The 23,882-nt window shown below is 41.0% G+C and overlaps 1 protein-coding gene across 2 annotated transcripts in view; it reads right to left on the bottom strand.

Moving 5' to 3' along the window:
- tub (TUB bipartite transcription factor) overlaps positions 1–23,882 on the bottom strand; it is a 209,302-nt gene that overhangs the window by 19,110 nt on the left and 166,310 nt on the right. For both annotated transcript variants that reach the window (XM_061963948.1, XM_061963949.1), the window contains exons 7-8: positions 13,336–13,527; positions 2,720–2,832 (exon numbers count right to left, since the gene is read on the bottom strand). In XM_061963948.1, the coding sequence (XP_061819932.1) occupies positions 2,720–2,832; positions 13,336–13,527 (305 nt within the window). The remainder of the gene's footprint in view (positions 1–2,719; positions 2,833–13,335; positions 13,528–23,882) is intronic.

Below are 23,882 nucleotides of genomic sequence, written 5' to 3'. Positions count from 1 at the left end.
ATTAGAATACATTACATACAAATTAGTTACAAGAGTACACCTTTGAATGGTTAAGTTGTAACTACCTAAATCTACAATGCATGCAGAGATTTCTTACTCTCACAAAAACTTTGTGAATATAAATTTTTTCTAGGTAATATTCATTATATATCCTATATATAGTATATAATTTTATTATATCAGAGTTAGTTTATATATATATATATATATATATATATATATATATATATATATATATATATATATATATATATATATATGTATATATATATATATATATATGTAATGTACATATATATATATATATATATATATACTGTATATACATATGTACATATATATATATACATATGTACATATGTGTATATATATATATGTATGTATAATGTATATAAATATATATATTTATATATGTACATATATATATATACAGTATATATATATATATGTACATACATATATATATATATATATTATATTTATATACATTATGTATATATATATATATATATATGTACATATATATATATATGTACATATGTATATATACAGTATATATATATATATATATACAGTATATATAAATAAAGTTGATTTGATTTGATATATATATATATATATATATATGTATGTACATATATATATACCGTATGTGTATATATATATATAAATATAAAAACTAACTCTGATATAATAAAATTATTTGCTATATATAGGATATATAAAATAATATATATAAAAAATATATATTCACAAAGTTTTTATCCAGGCTTGAAATTAGAATACATTACATACAAATTAGTTACAAGAGTACACCTTTGAATGGTTAAGTTGTAACTACCTAAATATACAATGCATGCAGAGATTTCTTACTCTCACAAAAAACTGCATGGTCATATTTAATGTGTGATTTATACGAATAATTTTGAATAAATAATTAGTCACTGTACATTATAATGGATTCGGGTAACTCCAGGTTTGCCAATGTAAAAGCGAGGACAGATTGTAGAAGTAGTTTATAAATATTAAGACATGAAATGTTAAAGACAAGTGAATTTGAATGTTTGGCATTCTGAAGATATTGAGAGTACAAACCCAAAACCAGTGAAGTTGGCACGTCTTTTGCAAATATTAACTCATTTGAAATGTGTTGCCTGCAACATGGTTCAAAAAAGCTGACACAAGTGGCAAAAAAGACTGAGAAATGCTCATCCAACACTTATTTGGAACATCCCATAGGTGAACAGGCTAATTGGGAACAGGTGGGTGCCATGATTGGGTATCAAAGCAGCTTCCATGAAATGCTCCGTCATTCACAAACTAGGATGGGGCGAGGGTCACCACTTTGTGAAAAAATGCGTGAGCAGATTTTCGAACAGTTTAAGAACAACATTTCTCATCCAGCTATTGCTAATTTGGGGATTTCACCATATACGGTCCGTAATATCATCAAAAGGTTCAGAGAATCTGGAGAAATCACTGCACGTAAGCGGCAAGGTGACCTTGAATCCCTCAGGCGGTACTGCATCAAAAAGCGACATCAGTGTGTAAAAGATATCACCACATGGGCTCAGGAACACTTCAGAAAACCACTGTCAGTAACTACAGTTTGTCGCTACATCTGTAAGTGCAAGTTAAAACTCTACTATGCAAAGCCAAAGCCATTTATCAACAACACCCAGAAATGCTTCGCTGGGCCCGAGCTCGTCTAAGATGGACTGAGGCAAAGTGGAAAACTGTTCTGTGGTCTGACGAGTCCACATTTCAAATTGTTTTTGGAAACTGTGGATCAAAGAGGAAATGAACCATCCGGACTGTTATAGGCACAAAGTTGAAAAGCCAGCATCTGCGATGTTATGGGGGTGTATTAGTGCCCAAGACATGGGTAACTTACACATCTGTGAAGGCACCATTAATGCTTAATATGTTGCCATCCAAGCAACGTTACCATGGACGCCCCTGCTTATTTCAGCAAGACAATGCCAAGCCACGTGTTTCAGCAGTGTGGCTTCGTAGTAAAAGGGTGCGGGTACTAGACTGGCCTGCCTGTAGTCCAGACCTATCTCCCATTGAAAATGTGTGTCGCAATATGACGCGTCAAATACCACAATGGAGACCCTGGACTGTTGAACAACTTAAGCTGTACATCAAGCAAGAATGGGAAAGAATTGCACCTGAAAAGCTTCAAAAATTGGTCTCCTCAGTTCCCAAACGTTTACTGAGTTGTTAAAAGAAAAGGCCATGTAACACAGTGGTAAAAATGTGGTACTGCCATTAAATTCTAAGTTAATGTTTATTTGCAAAAAATAACAAAAATTTTCCAGTTCAAACGTTAAATATCTTGTCTTTGTAGTGTATTGAATTGAATATAGGTTGAAAAGGATTTGCAAATCATTGTATTCTGTTTTTATTTACGATTTACACAAAATGCCTACTTCACTGGTTTTGGGTTTTGTACTTCCTCCCCATAAAACAAAAGGTTAACTGAATACATATCCATTTGCACACATGCACAATTATGTAATATGTGTATTAGTACAAGGCTTTAATACTTTAATACATCATAGTCCTTTCACTGACATCGTAGTGACCTGTTTAAACACCATCACCACATCATTATGTATACTCTACCTGGTCTAAATTGGGAACAGTCGGAGATTATTTTAAGGTTAGTTGACTCTAATACTCACTCTATGATGCATACATACACAAGACTTACCTCAATTTACCAATGAAGCTCTCTCCACCTCGGGACAGATCAGTAGGATCAATGGAGATGAGGTAATTGGATGTTTTACTCTTTTTTCGCTTCCTTCCTGCTAACAAGAACACCTGTGGAAAAAAACATCAGTAAGAAAACATAAGTACTTTAATGAACTGATGTTTCAAGCCGTCAATACAAATTAAAACACTCTCTCTTTGGTAGGCAGGGATGAGCAAGCTACTTGGAGAATGTAGTAAGCTAAGCTACAAGTTACTCTCGATTAAAAGTAGCTAAGCTACAAGGGAAGCTGTCCCCAGTGAATTGTAGCAAGTTACACTACAAGCTACACGGCAAAAGTATCTTGCTACATCAAAGCTACATTTAACGGCATTTCTATCTATGGGCCCACATGTATAATATCAGTGTTAATGTAACTGAGATTGTACAAATAAGGGTCCATTACTATTAACTATCTGTCATTTAGCTGGGGACACCCTACAACTACCTCTAGAGTACCCGCACCCTACTCTATGTATGTATTATAGTTTGCCTTTTCTTTGGCCCACTCCTATAATGTTATTCATTTTCTCTACCTACAGTCAAAAACAGCATCCATCTATATCTTGACAAAAAAAAAACAATGACTTGTATGTTTAATGGGAACAGTTGGTAATGGCTATGTGCAGTAAAACTTTTCATGAACTCAACTCACCTTAATGTGTGTTCCTAAATGTGTGTTGGACATCTTAGATAAAGAGAGCAGTTATCATTTTGGTTTACAGAGTAAACAACTAAAAATTAAGGTTTTAGGCATTGTTTTCTGTAAATGCATACATTTGTCTAAATATGGCCAAGGACACGCATTATTGTGAGTTTCCTGTGTGACGACCGGGGCGCATGGTGATGCGGGGGCTCGTTCTCCCAGGAATGCAGACGGGCGTCAGACACAGCGTGCAGGTAAGAAAATGATTTATTTAAGGGATAAATCAGAAGGAACAAAGAAAAACGTGCTCATAGCACTTAAGGCAAAAAACTAAATGGGCTAGCGTGGGAGCTAGCAAGTAACAAGAGCCTAGCGTGGAAGCTAGCAGGTACAGAGTAAGTAACAAAAGTCGTCATCTGTTGCAAATAGCAAATTAAGAAGCCAGACTGAGTGAAGCCAGGGCAAAGTCTAAATAGCCCTCTGATTAGTGCCCCGACAACATGTGAGCGTCCCGAACACTAACCAGAGGCAGGTGTGTGCAATATGCAGTCATGGCAATAGAAACAAACAAACTCAAGAGGTGCTGAAAACACAAGTGACATGAAAACGTAAACAGAATATGATCCGGGCCTCGGATCATAACAGTACCCCACCTTTAAAGGACAGATTCCAGACGTCCCTTGGAAAAAATAAAACCCAAAAAACTGAGATACAGTTCAAGAGTCAAGGGAGGGCGGAGGGAGGAGGGAGGACTTGGTGGTGGGTCGCCAGGCCAAGTGTCCCCGAATCCACCGGGGACGAGTCAGGTGGCGGCGGCGAATGGAACGCCGCTGCCGCAGGCAGGGCGGGCGACCACGGAAAGGCCACATTCGTGGCTGCCGAGAAGGTGTGCGTGAGTGGTGACAGAAGTTCAGCAGCCGGAGAGTTCTACGACTACGTCTTGGGTGTCGCTGCTGTTTGCGCCACTGGCGTCCACACACTAACCTCCGAGAGAGCCGCCTGCAGGCCCATGATTGCTGCTTGCGCAGCCGGCCAGCTCGAGGTCGCTGAAACGACGATGAGGGCGAGGAAGGAGCAGGCGTTGTCGCCGTGGAAGCCGGAGGCGGCGTCGTCGTCGCCGTGGAAGCCGGAGCAGGAGGCGTCGTCGTCGCCGTGGAAGCCGGAGCAAGAGGCGTCGTCGTCGCTGTGGAAAACGGAGCAGGAGGCGTCGTCGTCGCCGTGGAAGCCGGAACAGGAGGCGTCGTCGTCGCCGTGGAAGCCGGAGCAGGAGGCGTCGTCGTCGCCGTGGAAGCCGGAGCCGCAGGCGTCGTCGTCGCCGTGGAAACAGGAAGAGACGTCGTCGTCGCCGTGGAAACAGGAAGAGACGTCGTCGTCGCCGTGGAAACAGGAAGAGACGTCGTCGTGGAAACAGGAAGAGACGTCGCCGTCGCCATGGAAGCAGGAAGAGACGTCGCCGTGGAAGCAGGAGGAGACGTCGCCGTGGAAGCAGGAGGAGTCAATGCTGGTGCGGAAACCAGTCTTGGAGCCGGTGCTGGTGCGGAAACCAGCCTAGGGGCAGGTGCTGGTGCAGAAACCAGTCTTGGAGCTGGTGCTGGTCGTGCCGCTGCGACAGGTTCTGGTGGAGGTGGCCTAGTTAGGGGTTGCGGCTTGGTATACCAGACGCGCTCCTTGTGGTTTTGAACCGTCTTCAGGGGTGGGTGGAGGGAGATCAGGAGGGGGGTAAACTCCTCCCCTTTAAATTGTCCAAATCGTCTATTCAACTCCCCAATATGGAACTGTCGAGGAGAGTCTTCAAAAGCCTCAATAGCAGGTGGGGTGTCCTCTGCCGCTTGGGATTGTTCCTCCAGTTTTAGTTCAATGAGTACCTTGCGGTACCACTCATCCACGCAAGCCGGACTGTATTTTTCAAGGGGTGTCTCGGAAGGTGACTGGGCTGGAACAGGAAGTGGAGTAGGCTGAGCAGCATATGGCACAGCAGACAGAGGAGGATGAGCAGGGCTTGGCAGTTCGGCAGTTCGATGAGCCCTCTGATTAGTGCCCGGACAACAGGTGAGCGTCCCGAACACTAACCAGAGGCAGGTGTGTGCAATATGCAGTCATGGCAACAGAAATAAACAAACTTAAGAGGTGCTGAAAACACAAGTGACATGAAAACGTAAACAGAATATGATCCGGGCATCAGATCATAACATCCTGCACGTCATCTTCATCACTAAAGGAAAAATCTAATCTGCGGAAGAGAATTCCTCTGCCATTTTTAAGTCGTCAGCTTGAAGCGTCTCTCTGTCTCGGACTCCCTCGTCGTCATGTGACATGAGTGCGTGATGACCCGCCTTATCTTGCCTCTGATTGGCCAGTCTGCAATGTTTAGCCCTAAACTTAGCCAATTGTGACTCATCATATGAACACAAACCAATCATCATGGATTTTCTCTGTATGTTCTCATTCATTCAGGACATTGTATTTTCTCCATATGTTTTGAGGCCTGGATTTGCAGTCCATTTTCTCTCTTTGTAGCGTGTAGCCTTGATGTAAGCTACCTAGCTACATGGGTCTATAAGTAGCTAAGCTACTGGAAAATGTAGATAAGCTCTGTAGCTAAGCTACATCTAGCAATTGTTACTGCCCAGCACTGTTGGTGGGGGTGTAATGTTTTTTATAATCAAACATAAAAACAGCAAACAGCAAAAATACAATTACATTAAAAATTAACATCTGAATATAGATATATCATACAGAATAATTGAAATATGTTATCCTTTTGACACATTTTTAGCATTAAAGATGCTAAAACCGATCCTATGTACTGTAGGTCAATATACTGTAGGCTGTGTAACTTAAACTTTTTGTTATAGGTGACAAAGCAAGTTAGTGTAATAACTGATAATATATCTAATTTATAAACAATTTTATTATTAGAAAAAGACAATAACAAAAAACAACAGGGCCAAAAATTACCCCTAGACCACACTATGGACAACCCTGGTTTAAGGTGTTTCTCTTTGGGAAAGTGTGAAAGTACAAGAGTATTTGTTTTAACAGAGTGAATAATTTATTTATTATTATTATTTAATGTTTTAATAAATTAAAGTTCCTTATTACCTGAAGGACAGCATTGATAATTCCAGATTGTAGCCTTGTTCACTTCATTTGCACATATGTGTGAATACAAGGAATGCGGCAATGTAATTGACCATTGAAGGACACTCTTACGTAAGTACAATCGTTACACTAAACAACATTATATTTTTGTATTTTTTCATTTAGTATGTTTCACACAACAAACAAACAATTAAAATGTATTAGCTTATGAATTCATGTGAATTTGTGAAAATGTCAAAATCAATTGTACTGTGACAATACAAAAATATAGTGTTATTTAGTGTAACAATTTTACTCACGTGAAAATATTTTTCCAATGTGCATTTACATTTCCCCATTTCTTTGATTAATACACATGCACAAATGAATGGGGTGTATTATTTTCATTATTTGCAACCGGCAGACTGATTTAATCTTATCTACTTGTATTTGTACGTTCAAGTATTTTCCTGTGAAGCAACGTGTTTGGAAAAAAAGATACTTTAATGACGGAAGGACTCATGCGAGCCAAAGACTGGGCTGCGCTATATTGCATAATCGTCCACTTTTATGCACACTACCTGGGCTTGTGGAGATGCACTGCAACACAAGAATGTAAATTTTCTGTCCCTCACTTGAAATGCGGGAACTTGGCATATTGCTGTACCAAACTGAAGACAAGCAACAAGGAATGTTATCTACAATGGAAAAAATTGACCTAAAAAAAATTGTACAGCTGTTCAGGTTCCTTTACATTTACATGACAATGTTTTGAATGAATCAATACAGTATCCAAATGTGTTGTGATGGTAAAAGTTTAACCTCTGTGACAAAATAATTTACTCTTGTTTTGGTTGTGTCATAACAAATTCAAAATAGTAAAAGCCATTCAAAATAGACAGTGTGCTAGTTCTATATCACTAAAAATTATTTACTAAGATCCAAACACCACGTGCTGAACAGCTTGTGCAATCTGTAAAATCTGCCATGTGTAATCTACTAAGACTCTGTGTACAATTGAAAAGTGGTGCAGACCGCCTTATTTAAAAGATGATTTTATGTGTACGATACGGGGCATCACCACTGGCATCATCATTCACTGCACATATATATTATCTTGCTCCTACCAGCTGAATTTTAATATGTTTTCAAGCATGCAGGAGACATGTACTACTTTTTATGGGCATTGTAGAAGGAGTCCTGCAGTGCACCTATAATGAAACCAATTTTTTGTTAGTTTTTTACCCCCGAAGGTGCGCTCATTTGAAAGAGGCTGCACTTACTCCTCTCAAGACGCAAAAAATGCATACTTAGAGAAGTTTTTTTCACATAAGAAATATTTCAATAATATATATTCTATGTAGAAGAGAGTCCAGCCCCTCTCAAGAGGACTGGTTTCAGAACCCTTGCTGTGCGTCTAAGTGAGTCCGACTAGATCTAGCCAGAACTTCTCCACCTCGTGCACCAGCTCAGGCTCTTTCCCCCCCAGAAACGTTCCATGTCCCAAGAGCTAGCTTCTGTAGCCGAGTATCGGACTGCCAAGGGCCCTGCCTTCGGCTGCCACCCAGCTCACACTGCACCCGACCCCTTACCCCCTCCCATGAGTGGTGAGCCCATTGGAGGGGGTACCTATGTTAACTTTTCGGGCTGTGCCTGGCCGGGCCCCATGGGGACAGGCCACCAGGAGCTCGCCATCGAGTCCCACCTCTGAGCCTGGCTCCAGTGGGGGGCCCCGCTGACCCGCGTCCGGACAGGGGAAATCTGGGTCATTTAATTTGATGGGATGAGAATCAGCACCTCCAAGTCCAAGTCCATGGTTCTCACCCGGAAAAGGATGGAAGAATGGGTCGTAAGATCAATAGGCAGATCGGTGTGGCGTCTGCAGTGATGCGGACCGTAGTGAAGAAGGAGCTGAGCCGGAAGGCAAAGCTCTCAATTTACTGGTCGATTTACGCCCTTATCCTCACCTATGGTCATGAGCTTTGCGTTATTACCAAAATGACAAGATCACAGGTACAAGCAGCCGGAATTAGTTTCCTCCGTCGCATGGCAGAGCTCTCCCTTAAAGATAGGGTGAGAATCTCTCATTCGGGAGGAGCTCAGGCTAAAGCTGCTGCTCCTCCACATCGACAGGAGCCAAATAAGGCGGTCCGGCATCTGGTCAGGATGCCCCACGGACGCCTCCGTGGAGAGGTGTTTAGGCCACGTCCAACCAATAGGAGGCCACGGGGAAGACCCAGGACACGTTAGGGAGATTGTATCCCGGCTGGCCTGGGAATGCCTCGGGATCCCCTGGGAGGAGCTGGACGAAGTGGCTGGGGAGAGGGAAGTCTGGGCTTCTCTGCTTAGGCTGCTGCCCCTGCAACCCAACCTTGGATAAGCGGATGATGATGGATGGATGGATGGATATTCTATGTGGGAAAAACAAACGTCATTAAGAAAACAAAGGACACATACCTTAAATTTAATTGGTTTTAACCAACCACTTAAGTCCTCTAGCATCTATAAAATCATACAATGTTGCTGAATAGAAGATATGTCTAATAGTTTTATTTCTGACCGTCCAAAATGTTGATACAACAAACACATGGGACGGAGGATTCTAGTCTTTCTGTGCAGCGTGAGCACTGATCCTGCAACTGTGTGTGGAACTGTTAAGTTTGTATGTCCTTCTGACATGTGCTAAATAAAAGGAGTAAACACCACACTACTTTTTGAACAAGTAGTGATTACTGTAGCTTAGCCATTTTTAGACCCATGTAGCGAGGTAGCTTACATCAAAGCTACTAGCTATAAAGAGAGAAAATGGTCTGCGAAACCAGGCCAAATAACACAGAGAAAATACAATGACCTGGTTGAATGAAAACATCCATACATACGAGGAAAATCTATGATGATTGGTTCGTGTTCGTATGATGAGTCACAATTGGCTAAGGTTAGGGCGAAACGTTACGGACTGGCCAATCAGAGGCAAGAAACCAGGAAGCAAAATCATAACAGAGACGCACTTCTGTCACATGACGACAAGGGAGTCGGAGACAGAGGGACGCCTCAAGCTGACAACTCAAAAAAAAAGAAAGATTCTTGAAAATGGCAGAGGGATTCTCTCCCGCGGATTAGATGTTTCCTTTAGTGATAAAGAGGACGACCAGGAAACCCACAATATTGTGTGTCCTTGGCCATATTTGGAAAAATTAATACATTTAGAAAAAACAATGCCCAAAACCTTGTTTTTCAATTGTTTATTCTGTAAATCAAACATCATAACTGCTCTCTTCATCTAAGACAGGGGTGTCGAACTCAAATACAGAGTGGGCCAAAATTTAAAACTGAACAAAGCTGCGGGCCAAGGTTGAACAAATTAACCTTTTAATAGGGACCCAAACAAGTTTTGCATTGAATATTGAACAAGCAAGGCTTTTATAACTTTATAGTGACATGCAAAATCGAGTTTCAAATAATAGTAATAATAATAAAAAAATATCAATGGCATATCAAATACAATTTAAATAAAAATGTAATGCCTCTTTTCTATTTTCAGCCTTCTGAGGTAAATATCAACATTAACTTTTTCCACAAGCTAATAAATTTGAAAATAAAATAACAATGAATAAACCAACCATTCAGGACATTAAACTGCTCAGTTTGCAACACACTGATCTAATCTGATGTGCCCAAGCCAGATATCTGGCATCTTTTCTTGGATGGTAGTTCATTAATGTCGGGGCTCAGGCTTTGAGCTGAGGCAACCTTCATTATCGAACGAAGGTGTTCATCAGTCATTATATCTCGTAGTGTACCCGGACCACAGTCTTGGGGGCGTGCCTTAAAGGCACTGCCTTTAACGTCCTCTACGAGCTGTCGTCACGTCCGCTTTTCATCCATTCTAACAACGTGCCGGCCCAGTCACAAGATATGTGCGGCTTCTGTACGCACACACACGTGAATGCAATGCATACTTGATCAACAGCGATACAGGTTACACTGAGGGTGGCCGTATAAACAACTGTAACACTGTTAGAAATATGCGCCACACTGTGAATCCACACCAAACAAGAATGACAAACACATTTCGGGAGAACATTCGCACCGAAACACAACATAAACACAACAGAACAAATACCCAGAATCCCATGCAGCCCTAACTCTTCCGGGCTGCAATATACACCCCCGGGGGTGTTTATTCTGTTGTGTTTATGTTGTGTTACGGTGCAGATGTTCTCCCGAAATGTGTTTCACACGGCATGCTAGCAGCTAACGGGCTACGATAGACTGACCATACGTCCTCTTTTCACCGGACATGTCCTCTTTTGCGGAGCTGTCAGGGCGGGATTTCTTAAATGCTTCAAATGTCCGGCATTTTGAGTTAGGGTTGCGTGTATTTTCAATGTACGTTCAGGGTTAAAAACAAAACAAATTGTGTGCGCAGCAGCATTCGTGAGGGAGGGGCAGAGACAGAGAGAGCGAGAGAATTATGATAAACGCGCATGCGTCGCCAGGCTCTGCTTTTTATCCATAGATTTATCAGATTAAATCTTTTATTATCTATAGCAGAGGTGTCAAAAGTATGCCCCGGAGGCCATTTGCGGCCCACAGCTAATGTTTTAAAGGCCCACAGCACATTCTAAAAATACTATTAAAATAAACAAAAACATAACAAAAGTGAAATAAAAAAGCTTAAAGGTTAAATGTAATTTAGAAAAAGTTGCAATGTTGACTAATAAAACAAAGCTGTTTTTTTTTTCCTTTCAAACTGTCATTGCTCAAAACATAATATTGAATCAAAATCAATGTTATTATGAATTATTGACCTATCCAAGGTTCAGATTACTTCACATCAAATATTACACTAAGAAAAATATTTGTGGTGGAAGATTTTGCAGATTTGGTAAATAAATAACCCAAAAATGTATATTTTGTTGTTTTCTTACTGTACCGAAAATGAACCAAACCGTGACCTCTAAACCGAGGTCGTACCGAACCGAAATTTTTGTGTACCGTTACACCCCTAATATATGTATATATATATATATATATATATATATATATATATATATATATATATATATATATATATATATATACATATATATATATATATATATACATATACATATATATATATATATATATATATATATATATATATATATATATATATATATATATATAAGCAATGTAGCTTAACTACATTTTCCAGTAGCTTGGGGGTGTCTTAGCTACTTTTTTGACAAGTAGCTTGTCAAAAAAGTAGCTACTGGTCAGCTAGCTAGGTAGCTGACTTTGATGTCAGCTACCTAGCTACATGGGTCTATAAGTAGCTAAGCAAGTAGCTTTTCCTGTTGCTTAGCTACTTATAGACCCATGTAGCTAGGTAGCTGACATTAAAGCCACAAGCTACAAAAAGACAAAATGGACTGCAAATCCAGGCCTCAAAACATATGGACAAAATACAATGACCTGAATGAATGAGAACATACAAAGAAAATCCATAATGATTGGTTGGTGTTTGTATGATGAGTCACAATTGGTTAGGGGTTAGAGCGAAACATTACGGACTGGCCAATGAGAGGCAAGATAAGGCGGGTCATCAAAACTAATCAGCAAAATCATAACAGTCATGCACTCATGTCACATGACAATGAGGCAGTCGGAGACAGAGGGACGCTTCAAGCTAACGATCCCCCTCAAAAAAAACATACTTGAAAATGACAGGGATTTTCTCCCACAGATAAGATTATTTCTTTAGTGATGAATCATAATAATCACATGACGATGTCACATGACATCGTGAAACTGAAACTGAACTGAACATGACGACGAGGGAGTCAGACAGAGGGACACTTCAAGCTGACGACTCAAAAAATGTATATACTTGAAAATGGCAGAGGGATTCTCTCTGGCTGATTAGATTTTTCCTTTAATGATGAAGATGATGTACAGGAAACTCACAATAATGTTTGTCCTTAGCCATATTTAGACAAATGTATGCGTTTAGAGAAAATAATGCCCACAACCTTAGTTTTTAGTTGTTTACTCTGTAAACCAAAATCCTAACTGCTCTTTTCTTCTAAGACATCCAACACAATTTTAGGAACACACATTAAGGTGAGTTGAGTTCATCTGCACATAACCATTACCAACTGTTCCCAAACAACACACAAGTCATTGTACTTTTTTGTCAAGATATAGGTAGATGCTGGTTCTTTTTTACTGTAGGTAGAGAAAATTAATAACATTATAGGAGTGGGCCAAAGAAAAGGCAAACTAAATAAATACATACAGTAGGGTGCGGGGAACCCTCGAGGCAGTTGTAGGATGTCCCCAGCTAAATGACAGATAGTTAATAGTAATGGACCCGTATTGGTACACTCTCAGTTACATTAACATTGATATTATACATGTGGGCCCATAGATATAAATGCTGTTTGATGTAGCCTTGATGTAGTAGCAAGCAACTTTTGCCGTGTAGCTTGCTACAATTCTCTGGGGATAGCTTCACCTGTCGCTTAGCTACATTTAAAAAAGAAAGTAACTTAGATAGGCTCCAGCGCCCCCCACGACCTCGAAAAGGACAATCGGTAGAAAACGGATAGATGGATGGATTGTTGCTTAGCTTACAGCATTTTCCGAGTAGCTTGCCCATCACTGTTTGTATAATATTAAAGACAGATGGATTGCATGCCTTTTTCTGCTCACTTAAGAGATGCAATCCACTTTGCACACATTTAGTGCGCAAAGTGCACACTAGACGTGTTTTAGCACGCGTTTTAGTACATGCAAACCTTTAGTAAATCAGGCCTTTAAAAATCAATATTCATGCTAATTGTTCCAAAGTCTTCCTCACCTTCTTGCCATCCTCTCTCTCCAGGTGAAGGTAATATGTAGGATACATGCCTCTGTCCATGCCTTTCTTATCCCTTGTGATCCTGCACTTCACTCTGACCCCCTGCGGTGCAGGTCGCAATGAGAACTCCTCAAGGTCGTCTACATCAATGGCGAGTTCAGTGACGGGTGGTGTTGGTGCTGATGCAACCTCCTGTAAAAAAAAAAAAAAAAAAACCAAAAAACGGGCGCTTTTAAAGGGGAACTTAATTTGTTTTGGAATTTTGCCAATCGTTCACAATTATGAGAAACAAGAACACATATTTCTTTTTCTTAGGATTTTAAAGATGCTTTAAAGTTGCGGCTAATGGGAGTCACCATTGTAGCTTTCAAAGTCCCCTAACACAACTTCAAAACCCTCCATCAACATTTTACATATACGTTCGTACACTGCACGTCTATATATAATGTAATAACAGACACATTCATAACAATATGTACAATATTTACCGTATTTTGATCATTTTAATCAATGACTGACTTCTTCCGGGCAGTTATTTCCGTTTCCAGCACACGTCCAAATTCTGGCAACTAAGCGTTCCTACTTCCGGAAACAAACGCGTGTGCGTCGTAATCATGGCAGAATCAATAACAGACAACGAAGATGACTATTTTTGGACAAATGAGGATTCACGACCTTATCTTTTGAAGCTGAACATACTGACGATGAACTACTACTTATAGACGCAAGCAGACAGAAAGGGTGAGACGTTGGAGCAGATGGCAGTCGAGAAAGTAAAGTGAAAGTGTCTTTGGACATAATAAATGTGGAACTTGGAGCCAAGCTATTTAGACATAAATGGAGTGCTTACCCAAATAAACCGGAAACAATGTTCCCGGCCAGCCGGACCAAACGCACAACTGTCCATCGAGTGAGTCACTTTAATCTCTATCAGAACGGCATGCATGTTAGTCCAACAACAGTACATAAATCTGGGCTAATACTTTACAGACACTGTAATATGATTGTTTCATGTTTTTCAGTCAGTATAGATTGGTGTCTTATTACAGTGCATTACAAACTCAAACGCGTTGTGTGTTGTCGTAGACGCTAGCTAGCTTTTACGGCTAATGCTGTAGCATGCTGATGTGTTTCTAAGCTAGAAAAAGAGTTTGTCAGTGTACGCTCTTACAATAACAATGTCGCTACAACTTGGTTATTATACAGGTTACGGATCGTAAATGAAGTATTGGTGACGGTTTATGAATGAAAAGTCATTTAGTGGTACAATTGATTGCTCCCATTAGCCGCATTGCCAGCCACCAACAGCGAGCCAATTTTTACATGATAGAATGCTAAAAACCTTTAGTCGTTTTGTCTCTCATAATGATTATGAACGATAGACAAAATTCCCCAAAAAGTTCTCCTTTAAGATGTTGGAATTTGCTTGAATACAGTGGCTTTTAATGAGAAAACATTAACAGATGAGATAATACGAGATAATACGCTGGTATAGAGAATAAGTGCAATGTAGGGCTGGGCAATATGGCAAAAAAAAATTATAACGATAAATTGTTTCATATCATGCGATCTCGATTATTTTCACAATCATTTTTTTAAATTAAATTCGGATTGTCCCATGCAGGATTATATCGAGTACCTCACCCCCACTGTTTAACTACTACAGTATCTTGTAACAGACGTTTCCACCATGTTTGATCGAGGTAATATATGCTAACAGCTGACAACTGTCATTTTGTTCACATGTACAATTGTGCTTACTAGAGGTGCAACAGTAAAGGTAACCCACGCTACGGTCCGTACCTGGTGTCATATCCACAGTTTTGTTTCTTTTTCGGTACATTTTGTCGGAGTAAAGAGAACAACTTTTTCTTCTCAAAGTTATATTGTTATTTTGCTTATCATCAAAAAGTGCATTCTGCAGTAAAAGTATAAGTGATGCAGAGAATACTACAAGACATTTACGTCAAGTTAACATTTACTAAATAACACTTTCAAATGGTAAATTATTATTTGTATTTTTTAGTTACTTAGTGCTTAGACAAACAGCAACCGGGCACCCAGATTGTTGAGTTTTTTGAAACTCAAACTCTGTAACATACGATGAATAAAATTACATTAAAGTATAGTTTGAATTTGAGGTACTGTAAAATAATATATAACAACACATAAAACAAGTTTAATGAATATTTCAGGAACCACATGTTTTTCACCCACAAACTCAAAAATGATTTGAACACAAAGTGTCTGTATGCAGAGTTTTTTATGTTGTATCAGAGGAGTTGAATCTTTGCAGACACATAAACAAAAAGTCTGATTAAAAATATTTAGATATGAAAATACCTTATTCTAATTAGGTTAGTGGGTGTGTTTATTCTCCCAGTCGGCACTAATAAAGACTCCTGTGAGTGCCTGCAAGTCCGCATTCAGGGCAGGATTACTGGGACACTGCAGCCAATAGTGAAACTAAAGCCATGTCCACACAAACACGGTGAGTTTCAAAAACACATATTTGGGGTTAAAACCATCTCCATCCACACAAGTGTAGTTTCAAAAGTGTTTATGTCTACACACACTCGCATAAACCTCCTGTCATGCACATTTTGTCCAATCAGAAGCCTGTAAAAGCAGCTACAGCTGACTTGGTGGCATTACACCTCTGTTATTAAATTGCTTATTTTGATATACTAGACGTAAAATGACATGTACATTATCTTTAAAACCAGCCTACACGTACACAGAACCCTGGGAATATTATGAATCTCTTTTTTTAGTGTTTAAAGCATGGGTGTCAAACTCTGGCCCGCGGGCCAAATTTGGCCCGCCATGTAATTTTACTTGGCCCTTGAGGCAATATCAAATTAACACTAGAACTGGCCCGCCGATTATATTCAGCGGCGATGCCGCGGAAACACCGCATTCACCGTTAATTCTCATACTTGCCAACCCTCCCGGGAGACTCTCAAATTTCAATGCCCCTCCCAAAAATCGTCACGTCCGCTTTTCACCCAGTTCAGTGAATGCTGGCCCAGTCACATAATATGTGCGGCTTCAGCATGCACACAAACGTGAATGCAAGTATACTTGGCCAACAGTGATAGAGGTAAAACACTGACGGTGCCCGTATAAATAACTTTAACACTGTGTGTGTTAAAGCTACCTCCAAACCCCGACCCCCCAACTCCGCCCGCCTCAACCGACGCCGGAGGGGAGGTTTGGTGGTAGCGGGGGTGTATATTGCAGCCCGGAAGAGTGAGGGCTGCATGGGATTCTGGGTATTTGTTTTGTTGTGTTTATGTTGTATTACTGTGCGGATGTTCTCCCAAAATGTGTTTGTCATTCTTGTTTGGTGTGGATTCACAGTGTGGCACATATTTGTAACAGTGTTAAAGTTATTTATACGGGCACCGTCAGTGGAACCAGTATCGCTGTTGGCCAAGTATGCGTTGCATTTACATGTGTGTGCGTGCTGAAGTCGCACATATTGTGTGATCGGGCCGGCACGTTGTTGGAATGGATGAAAAGCAGACGTGACGACAGCTCGTGGAGGACGATATAAACGCGATGCCTTTAAAGCACGCCCCCAAGACTGTGGTCCGGGTGGACTACGAGGTATAATGACTGATGAACAACTTTGTTCGATAATGAAAGATACCTCAGCTCAAAGCCTGAACCCCGACATTAAAGAACTAGCATCCAAGAAAAGATGGCAGGAATCTGGCTTGAGCACATCAGATTAGATCAGTGTGTTGCAAAGTGAGCAGTTTAAAGTCCTGAATGGTTGGTTTATTCATTTTCAATTGTATTAGCCTGTGGAAAAAGTTAATGTTGATATTTACTTCAGAAGGCTGCAAATAGAAAAGAGGCATTACATTTTTATTTAAATTGTATTTGATATGCCATTGATATTTTTTTATTATTATTATTATTATTATTTGAAACTCGATTTTGCATGTCACTATAAAGTTATACAAGCCTTGCTTGCTCAATATTCAATGCAATACTTGTTTGGGTCCCTATTAAAACGTTAATTTGTTCAACCTTGGCCCGCGACTTTGTTCAGTTTCAAATTTTGGCCCACTCTGTATTTGAGTTTGACACCCCTGGTTTAAAGCATGCATGCACGCCTGTGCTGCTGAAACCCAACACTCATCGAATTATAATATGTTTAATTAGTCTACACATGTACAGTGAAATGTAAATGATTTCTAAAATCAGCACGCACTGACGAGCCAAGGAAACCCTTATGCATGTTTAAGTGGCTAAAGTACGTGGACGTGCTTGTGCTGCTGCAAGACTCTCGTGGAATTATAAAGCATTTAATATATAGAGATACATTTGCAATGAAGTGTATATTGTCTTAAACATTAACAAGGAGGAAGAATACATCATGATTTTTTTTTGTTGCAGGGGCGCGTTATATGCGCGCCAGACTACATCTACACAAATGGAAGCAACACACATAAGTTCACTTCAAGTTCTGTTGTTAAATAAGGATTAAAACATGAGATAATGTTGCACCTTGTGACACAAAGCAAAAAGTATTGCTAGTCAAAGTTGTCCCATCAGCTGGAGGTTCCACGGTGATCGTATCCAAAACAGCTGACTGGCATTCAGTGCTGGGCAGTAACAAGCTACATGTAGCTAAGCTACGTAGCTTAACTACATTTTCCAGTAGCTTGACGGTAGCTTATCTACTTTTTTTAATGAGTAGCTTTTCCTGTAGCTTAGCTACTTTTAATGTAGCTAGGTAGCTTACATCAAAGCTACAAGCTCAGTTCAAACATACAACAAATCCTCTGATAATGTGTTTAAAGGCAGCCAGGCGTGTTGTTGAGCTTTGGAAATGACGTGACGTCATCAGAGGAGCACAAGTCTCCGTTTGTGGCGGGTACACGCATACGCTGAGCGGAGAGTTTTGGATCTCTACACTTGTGCCAGGGTTTGCTAAAGTCTGCGTTTTTAAGGACAAAAGTATGCGTTTGCGTGTGGACAAGAGGCCTAAACGCAGGGATAAGTATGCATTTATTAAGTATTTGTGTTTGTGTGGACATGGCCTGAGAGTACACAAACACTTACGATAAAACAGATGGACACGAGTCAATAAAAGTTATAAAATGCGTGCGCATGCGCCCTGAGAAAGTGCGCTTAGTGATGGAGATTGGTTTCACTTGCCTTTTATGTAACGCCGTCTACAGTGTTTGAAGTATTGCTATGAATGAGGTGGCTAATGTAAAAGCACACCAAAGTGCACTGCGATATACTGCTATAAAAGCATATAGTTACTGCTATAAAAGCATATAGTTACTGATATAAAAGCATATAGTTACTGATATAAAATCATATAGTTACTGCTATAAAAGCATATAGTTACAGGGATTTACAGTATGTTTTTTTTAGTGTTTTTTTTGTGTAATGCTACTTTGACCCTCATCATAGGGCAAATTACTAAAAAAAAAAGGAGTAGCTAGTAACTAGTTATAGTTACTAATAAGGTTACGCAGAAAATAAATTGAATTAATAAAGGAAGTACTACTTTATAAACGTAATTACCGGTACCAGTTACAGTACCAGGGAAAGTAATTATTACGTTTTTGACAAGCTTTCGAATATGTAACATGATTCGGATTTAGCTGACCAAGACAAGATGTTTCATTAGTTGACTTTACTCACAATGGTTGCAAACACTTAATTTTTCACCAAAACTTAGAGACATTGAACGCTTCTCATGTATGTTGTTAGCGGTAACATCAATGACGTTCAAGTAATGCCTGTACTCACATCATGAATGCCAAAGTTGTACCTCAATATCTCACTCCAGCTCGCCATTGTTGCATGGAGTAGAAATGTTCTGGTTGAGAACGAACTGAAATAAACTACGGGAGATGGATTTTTGAAGTGAACTAGTTGTCGTTTTTCTCTTGCTCTTTGTTTTTTTTTACGTTAAAGCTGCTTATGATTGGTCACGATGTGTCACGCCTACAGTATGTGTCCACACTGACTAGATGGGGGAGGGGGGTTCCACACGCAAGAAAGCTAGCAAGTGTTAGGATTTAGGCCATTTTCGGGGTTGCTTATTTCATATCATGCTGTTAAGATTGACTTTTTTTTAAAACACTGCCTTTCAAACTGCTTTTGCATTATATAGAAGTGTGGTTGGACAAAACTTTCAAACAAAAAGCATGACAGCTTTTTCTATTCAGCAAGGAACATAGCAAAGTGCGAGAGGAAAGAACATTACGATATTACGATAAATCACGGCAAAGGGACTATTTACCACAAATCTTGCTTAACACCTTGAAACCACAAGGACAAGGATGCCCATATAAGGCAGACCAAAAAGGGTACATACACCCCTCCCCATGTGACTTCCTTTTTTTTCAGTATAAAAAGCTTTTGATTTTAAATGACAGGACTCTTGCCTTCACGTAATCCAACGAGCATCGCAATATTATGCAAAAGCAACTTTTCTTACCTTCTGGTACCTGCTGATCTGTATTTGGGATCTGCATAAATTGCGCGCGTCCGCCTTTGTATTCCATGACGACACCCGTAGTCGATACGCTTCTTTTTCTCTATCTTCTTCTTATGGGACATTCATCCTCCGCTGTTGCCATTTCGAATAAAAAGTAGTGTAAAGTTCTTACTTATACCTGTCAGTAAACTCGCCATGAAAGTGTTAAAACATACCGGTGTAGTGAGTAAACATTATTCACCCAAGGATCTTTAGTTTAGAGAGTTCCGGTTGGACGTTTTTTCACGGGACACATTACCGGCCTTGTTGTTTCCGGATGAGAAGTTGCTGCTCCCTTATTGATTTAAGTCGTTAAAGTCGTTAAAACAGTTATCTCCATCTTTTGACACTTCTTCTACTCCCGTCCTTGCACGCGACACCGCTACAACAAAGATGGTGGAGAAAAAAACACTGCTGAAGGTGAGCCACGTAAATAAGACCGCCCACAAAATGGCACATCCTGAAGCGACTGTCAGAAAGCGGCTTGAAGATGATCTGTAAAACATAATCTATGCAACATTTTGACCAAAGAACCACCAATACATGTTATGTAGACCACAAGGATGTGTTTTCAATTTAGAAAAAAAATTATAATAATATGACTCCTTTAATGCGCCCTATAATCCGGTGCGCTTTATATAAAAAAAGATCGAAAATAGACCATTCATTAGCAGTGCGCCTTATAATCCGGTGCGCCCTATTGTCCGGAAAATACGGTAATTCAATTTTCAACGTAGGAATTTATTTTACACATATTTGTGTATAAAATCTGTATGTTAAACATACAATTAAACTGATTTTGATGTTGTTGTCTAAGGCCATGTCCACACGAACACGGATACTTCATAAACACATACTTATCTCTGTGTTTAGGCCTCTTGTCCACACGCAAACACATACTTTTGTCCTTAAAAACTGAGAATTTTGCAAACGCTGGCCAAAGTGTAGCGATCCAAAACTCTCCGCTCAGCGTATGCGTGTACACGCCACAAACTGAAACTTGTACTCCTCAGATGACATCACGTTTGTGCGCTGTCATTTCCAAAGCTCAACAACACGCCTTGCTGCCTTTAAACACACTGTCAGAAGGATTTATTGTATGTTTGAATGCAAACATGCTTCTATTTTCACTCAACATTGATAAAAAAAAAGACTCTTCAAAATTTGCTTTGTGATCCCTCACGCCAGCAACAATGACAGCAGAGATGGGCAAGCTACTTGGAAAATGTAGTAAGCTAAGCTACAAGTTACTCTCGATTAAAAGTAGCTAAGCTACAAGGGAAGCTATCCCCAGTGAATTGTAGCAAGTTACACTACAAGCTACACGGCAAAAGTAGCTTGCTACATCAAAGCTACATTTAACAGCATTTCTATCTATGGGCCCACATGTATAATATCAATGTTAATGTAACTGAGAGTGTACAAATACGGGTCCATTACTGTTAACTATCTGTCATTTAGCTGGGGACACCCTACAACTACCTCTAGAGTCCCCGCACCCTACTGTATGTATTTATTTTAGTTTGCCTTTTCTATGGCCCACTCCTATAATGTTACTCATTTTCTCTACCTCGAAAAATACAGCATCTGTCTATATCATGACAAAAAACTGTTTGGGAACAGTTGGCGATGATTATGTGCAGTAAAACTAAATAAATGAACTCAACTCACCTTAATGTGTGTTCCTAAATTTGTGTTATGATTTTGGTTCACTGACTGAACAACTAAAAACTAAGGTTTTGGGCATTGTTTTCTCTAAGCACATACAGTTGTCTAAATATGGCCAAGGACACGCATAATCGTGGGTTTCCTGGACGTTGTATTCATCACTAAAGGAAAAATCTAATCTTTTCAAGTATGTTTTTTTTGCGGGGGGTCGTCAGCTTGAAGCGTCCCTCTGTCTCCGACTGCCTCGTCGTCGTGTGACATGAGTGCGTGTCTGTTTTGATTTTGCTTACTAGTTTCGATGACCTGCCTTTTTTTCCCTCTGATTGGCCAGTCCGCAATGTTTCGCCCTGTCCATCCATCCATCCATTTTCTACCGCTTATCCCTTTCGGGGTCGCGGAGGGTGCTGGAGCCTATCAGCTACAATCGGGCGGAAGGCGGGGTACACCCTGGACAAGTCGCCACCTCATCGCAGGGCCAACACAGATAACCTTAGCCAATTCTGACTCATTGTACAAACACCAACCAATCATCATGGATTTTCTCTGTATGTATGGATGTTCTCATTCATTCAGGTCATTGTATTTTCTCCATATTTTTTTTTGGCCTGGATTCGCGGTCCATTTTCTTTGTAGCTTGTAGCTTTGATGTAAGCTACATGGTCCTAAAAGAAGCTAAGTAACAGGAAAAGCTACTCGTTAAAAAAGAAACGAAGCTACCGTCAAGCTACTGGAAAATGTAGTTAAGCTACGTAGCTTAGCTACTAGAGATGCGCGGATAGGCAATTATTTCATCCGCAACCGCATCACAAAAGTCGTCAACCATCCGCATCCACCCGAACTAACATTTGATCAAAACCGCACCCACCCGCACCCGCCCGTTGTTATATATCTAATATAGACGATGCAAGGCATTAGTGAGGTTATAAAGCTTTTGCCTGTTAAAGAAAGGAGACTGATCCAATGAAGCAGAGACATTCAATGCGTGCCACGCTATCACGGCCCAGACGCACACCAGTGCGCAATCATCTGGGAGCCGCGCTGAGCGCACCTCCAAGCGCGTGGAGGTGCGATGTCCCTCGCACCCGCGGCGGCTCCACCCGGGCTCGCGTCCGAGGCTTCAGCGCGCACCGCGGCGGCCATCCTACTCGTCGCGGCCTAGCCCTCGCGGCTCTCGCTGCTGGCGACGGCCGGGTATGGGCCCGACGCTCCAGCGCCATCCATTTTCAGGGCTAGTTGATTCGGCAGGTGGGTTGTTACACACTCCTTAGCGGGTTCCGACTTCCATGGCCACCGTCCTGCTGTCTATATCAACCAACACCTTTTCTGGGGTCTGATGAGCGTCGGCATCGGGCGCCTTAACCCGGCGTTCGGTTCATCCCGCAGCGTCAGTTCTGCTTACCAAAAGTGGCCCACTCGGCTCACCAGGGTGAGCCCCACCCCTTTCGTGAGCGCACTGCGCGCGGAGTGACCCCTGTTACGCGCCCCCGGCAACGGGGGTGGCGGGCAGGTAAGGTGCGCGGGCGCAGCGCGCGGAGTGACCCCTGTTACGAGCACCCGGCCACGGGGGTGGCGGGCAGGTAAGCTGCTTACCTGCTGCGTGTGACGCCGGCCGCGGCGAAGGCGGACGAGGCGGGGTGTCGGTGCGGTGGGCGCGGTGGTGACCCTGGACGTGCGTCGGGCCCTTCTCGCGGATCACCTCAGCTACGGCTCCCGGTGGGGCCCTCTCGGGGGAAGGGGCCTCGGTCCCGGACCCCGGCGAGGCGTCTCTTCTCCGCTCCGTAAAAGTGTCCATCTCTTTTTTTTTTCTTCTTCTGTTGTGGCATATGCTGCAGGTGCCTGCTCGTTTTTCGTATGTGGGTAACAACATTTAACTATGTATATATATTTCCGAATTGGTTTAACTGCCACCCGCCTGAATCTATTTAAAATCTAATTTTTTTTTATTTCAACCGCCCGACCCGACCCGCGGATAAAATCAATTTTTTTTTTATTTCAACCGCCCGACCCGCAGATAATCCGCGGACTCCGCGGTTGTGTCCGCAAACCGCGCATCTCTATTAGCTACATATAGCTTGTTACTGCCCAGCACTGAATGACAGTCAGCTGTTTTGGATACGATCGCTGTGGAAACTTCAGCTGATGGAACAACTTTGACTTATTGCTTTGTGTCACCTTCACTGTACATGTGTAGACTAATTAAACATATTATAATTCTATGAGTGTTGGGTTTCAGCAGCACAGGCGTGCATGCATGCTTTAAACACTAAAAAAGAGATTCCTAATGTTCCCAGGGTTCTGTGTACGTGTAGGCTGGTTTTAAAGATAATGGTCATGTCGTTGTACATCTAGTATATCAAAATAAGCA

This window comes from Nerophis lumbriciformis, linkage group LG06 (genome assembly GCF_033978685.3).
Source record: "Nerophis lumbriciformis linkage group LG06, RoL_Nlum_v2.1, whole genome shotgun sequence".
Taxonomy (NCBI): Eukaryota; Metazoa; Chordata; class Actinopteri; order Syngnathiformes; family Syngnathidae; genus Nerophis; species Nerophis lumbriciformis.
This window is presented reverse-complemented; position numbering and strand designations above follow the sequence as displayed.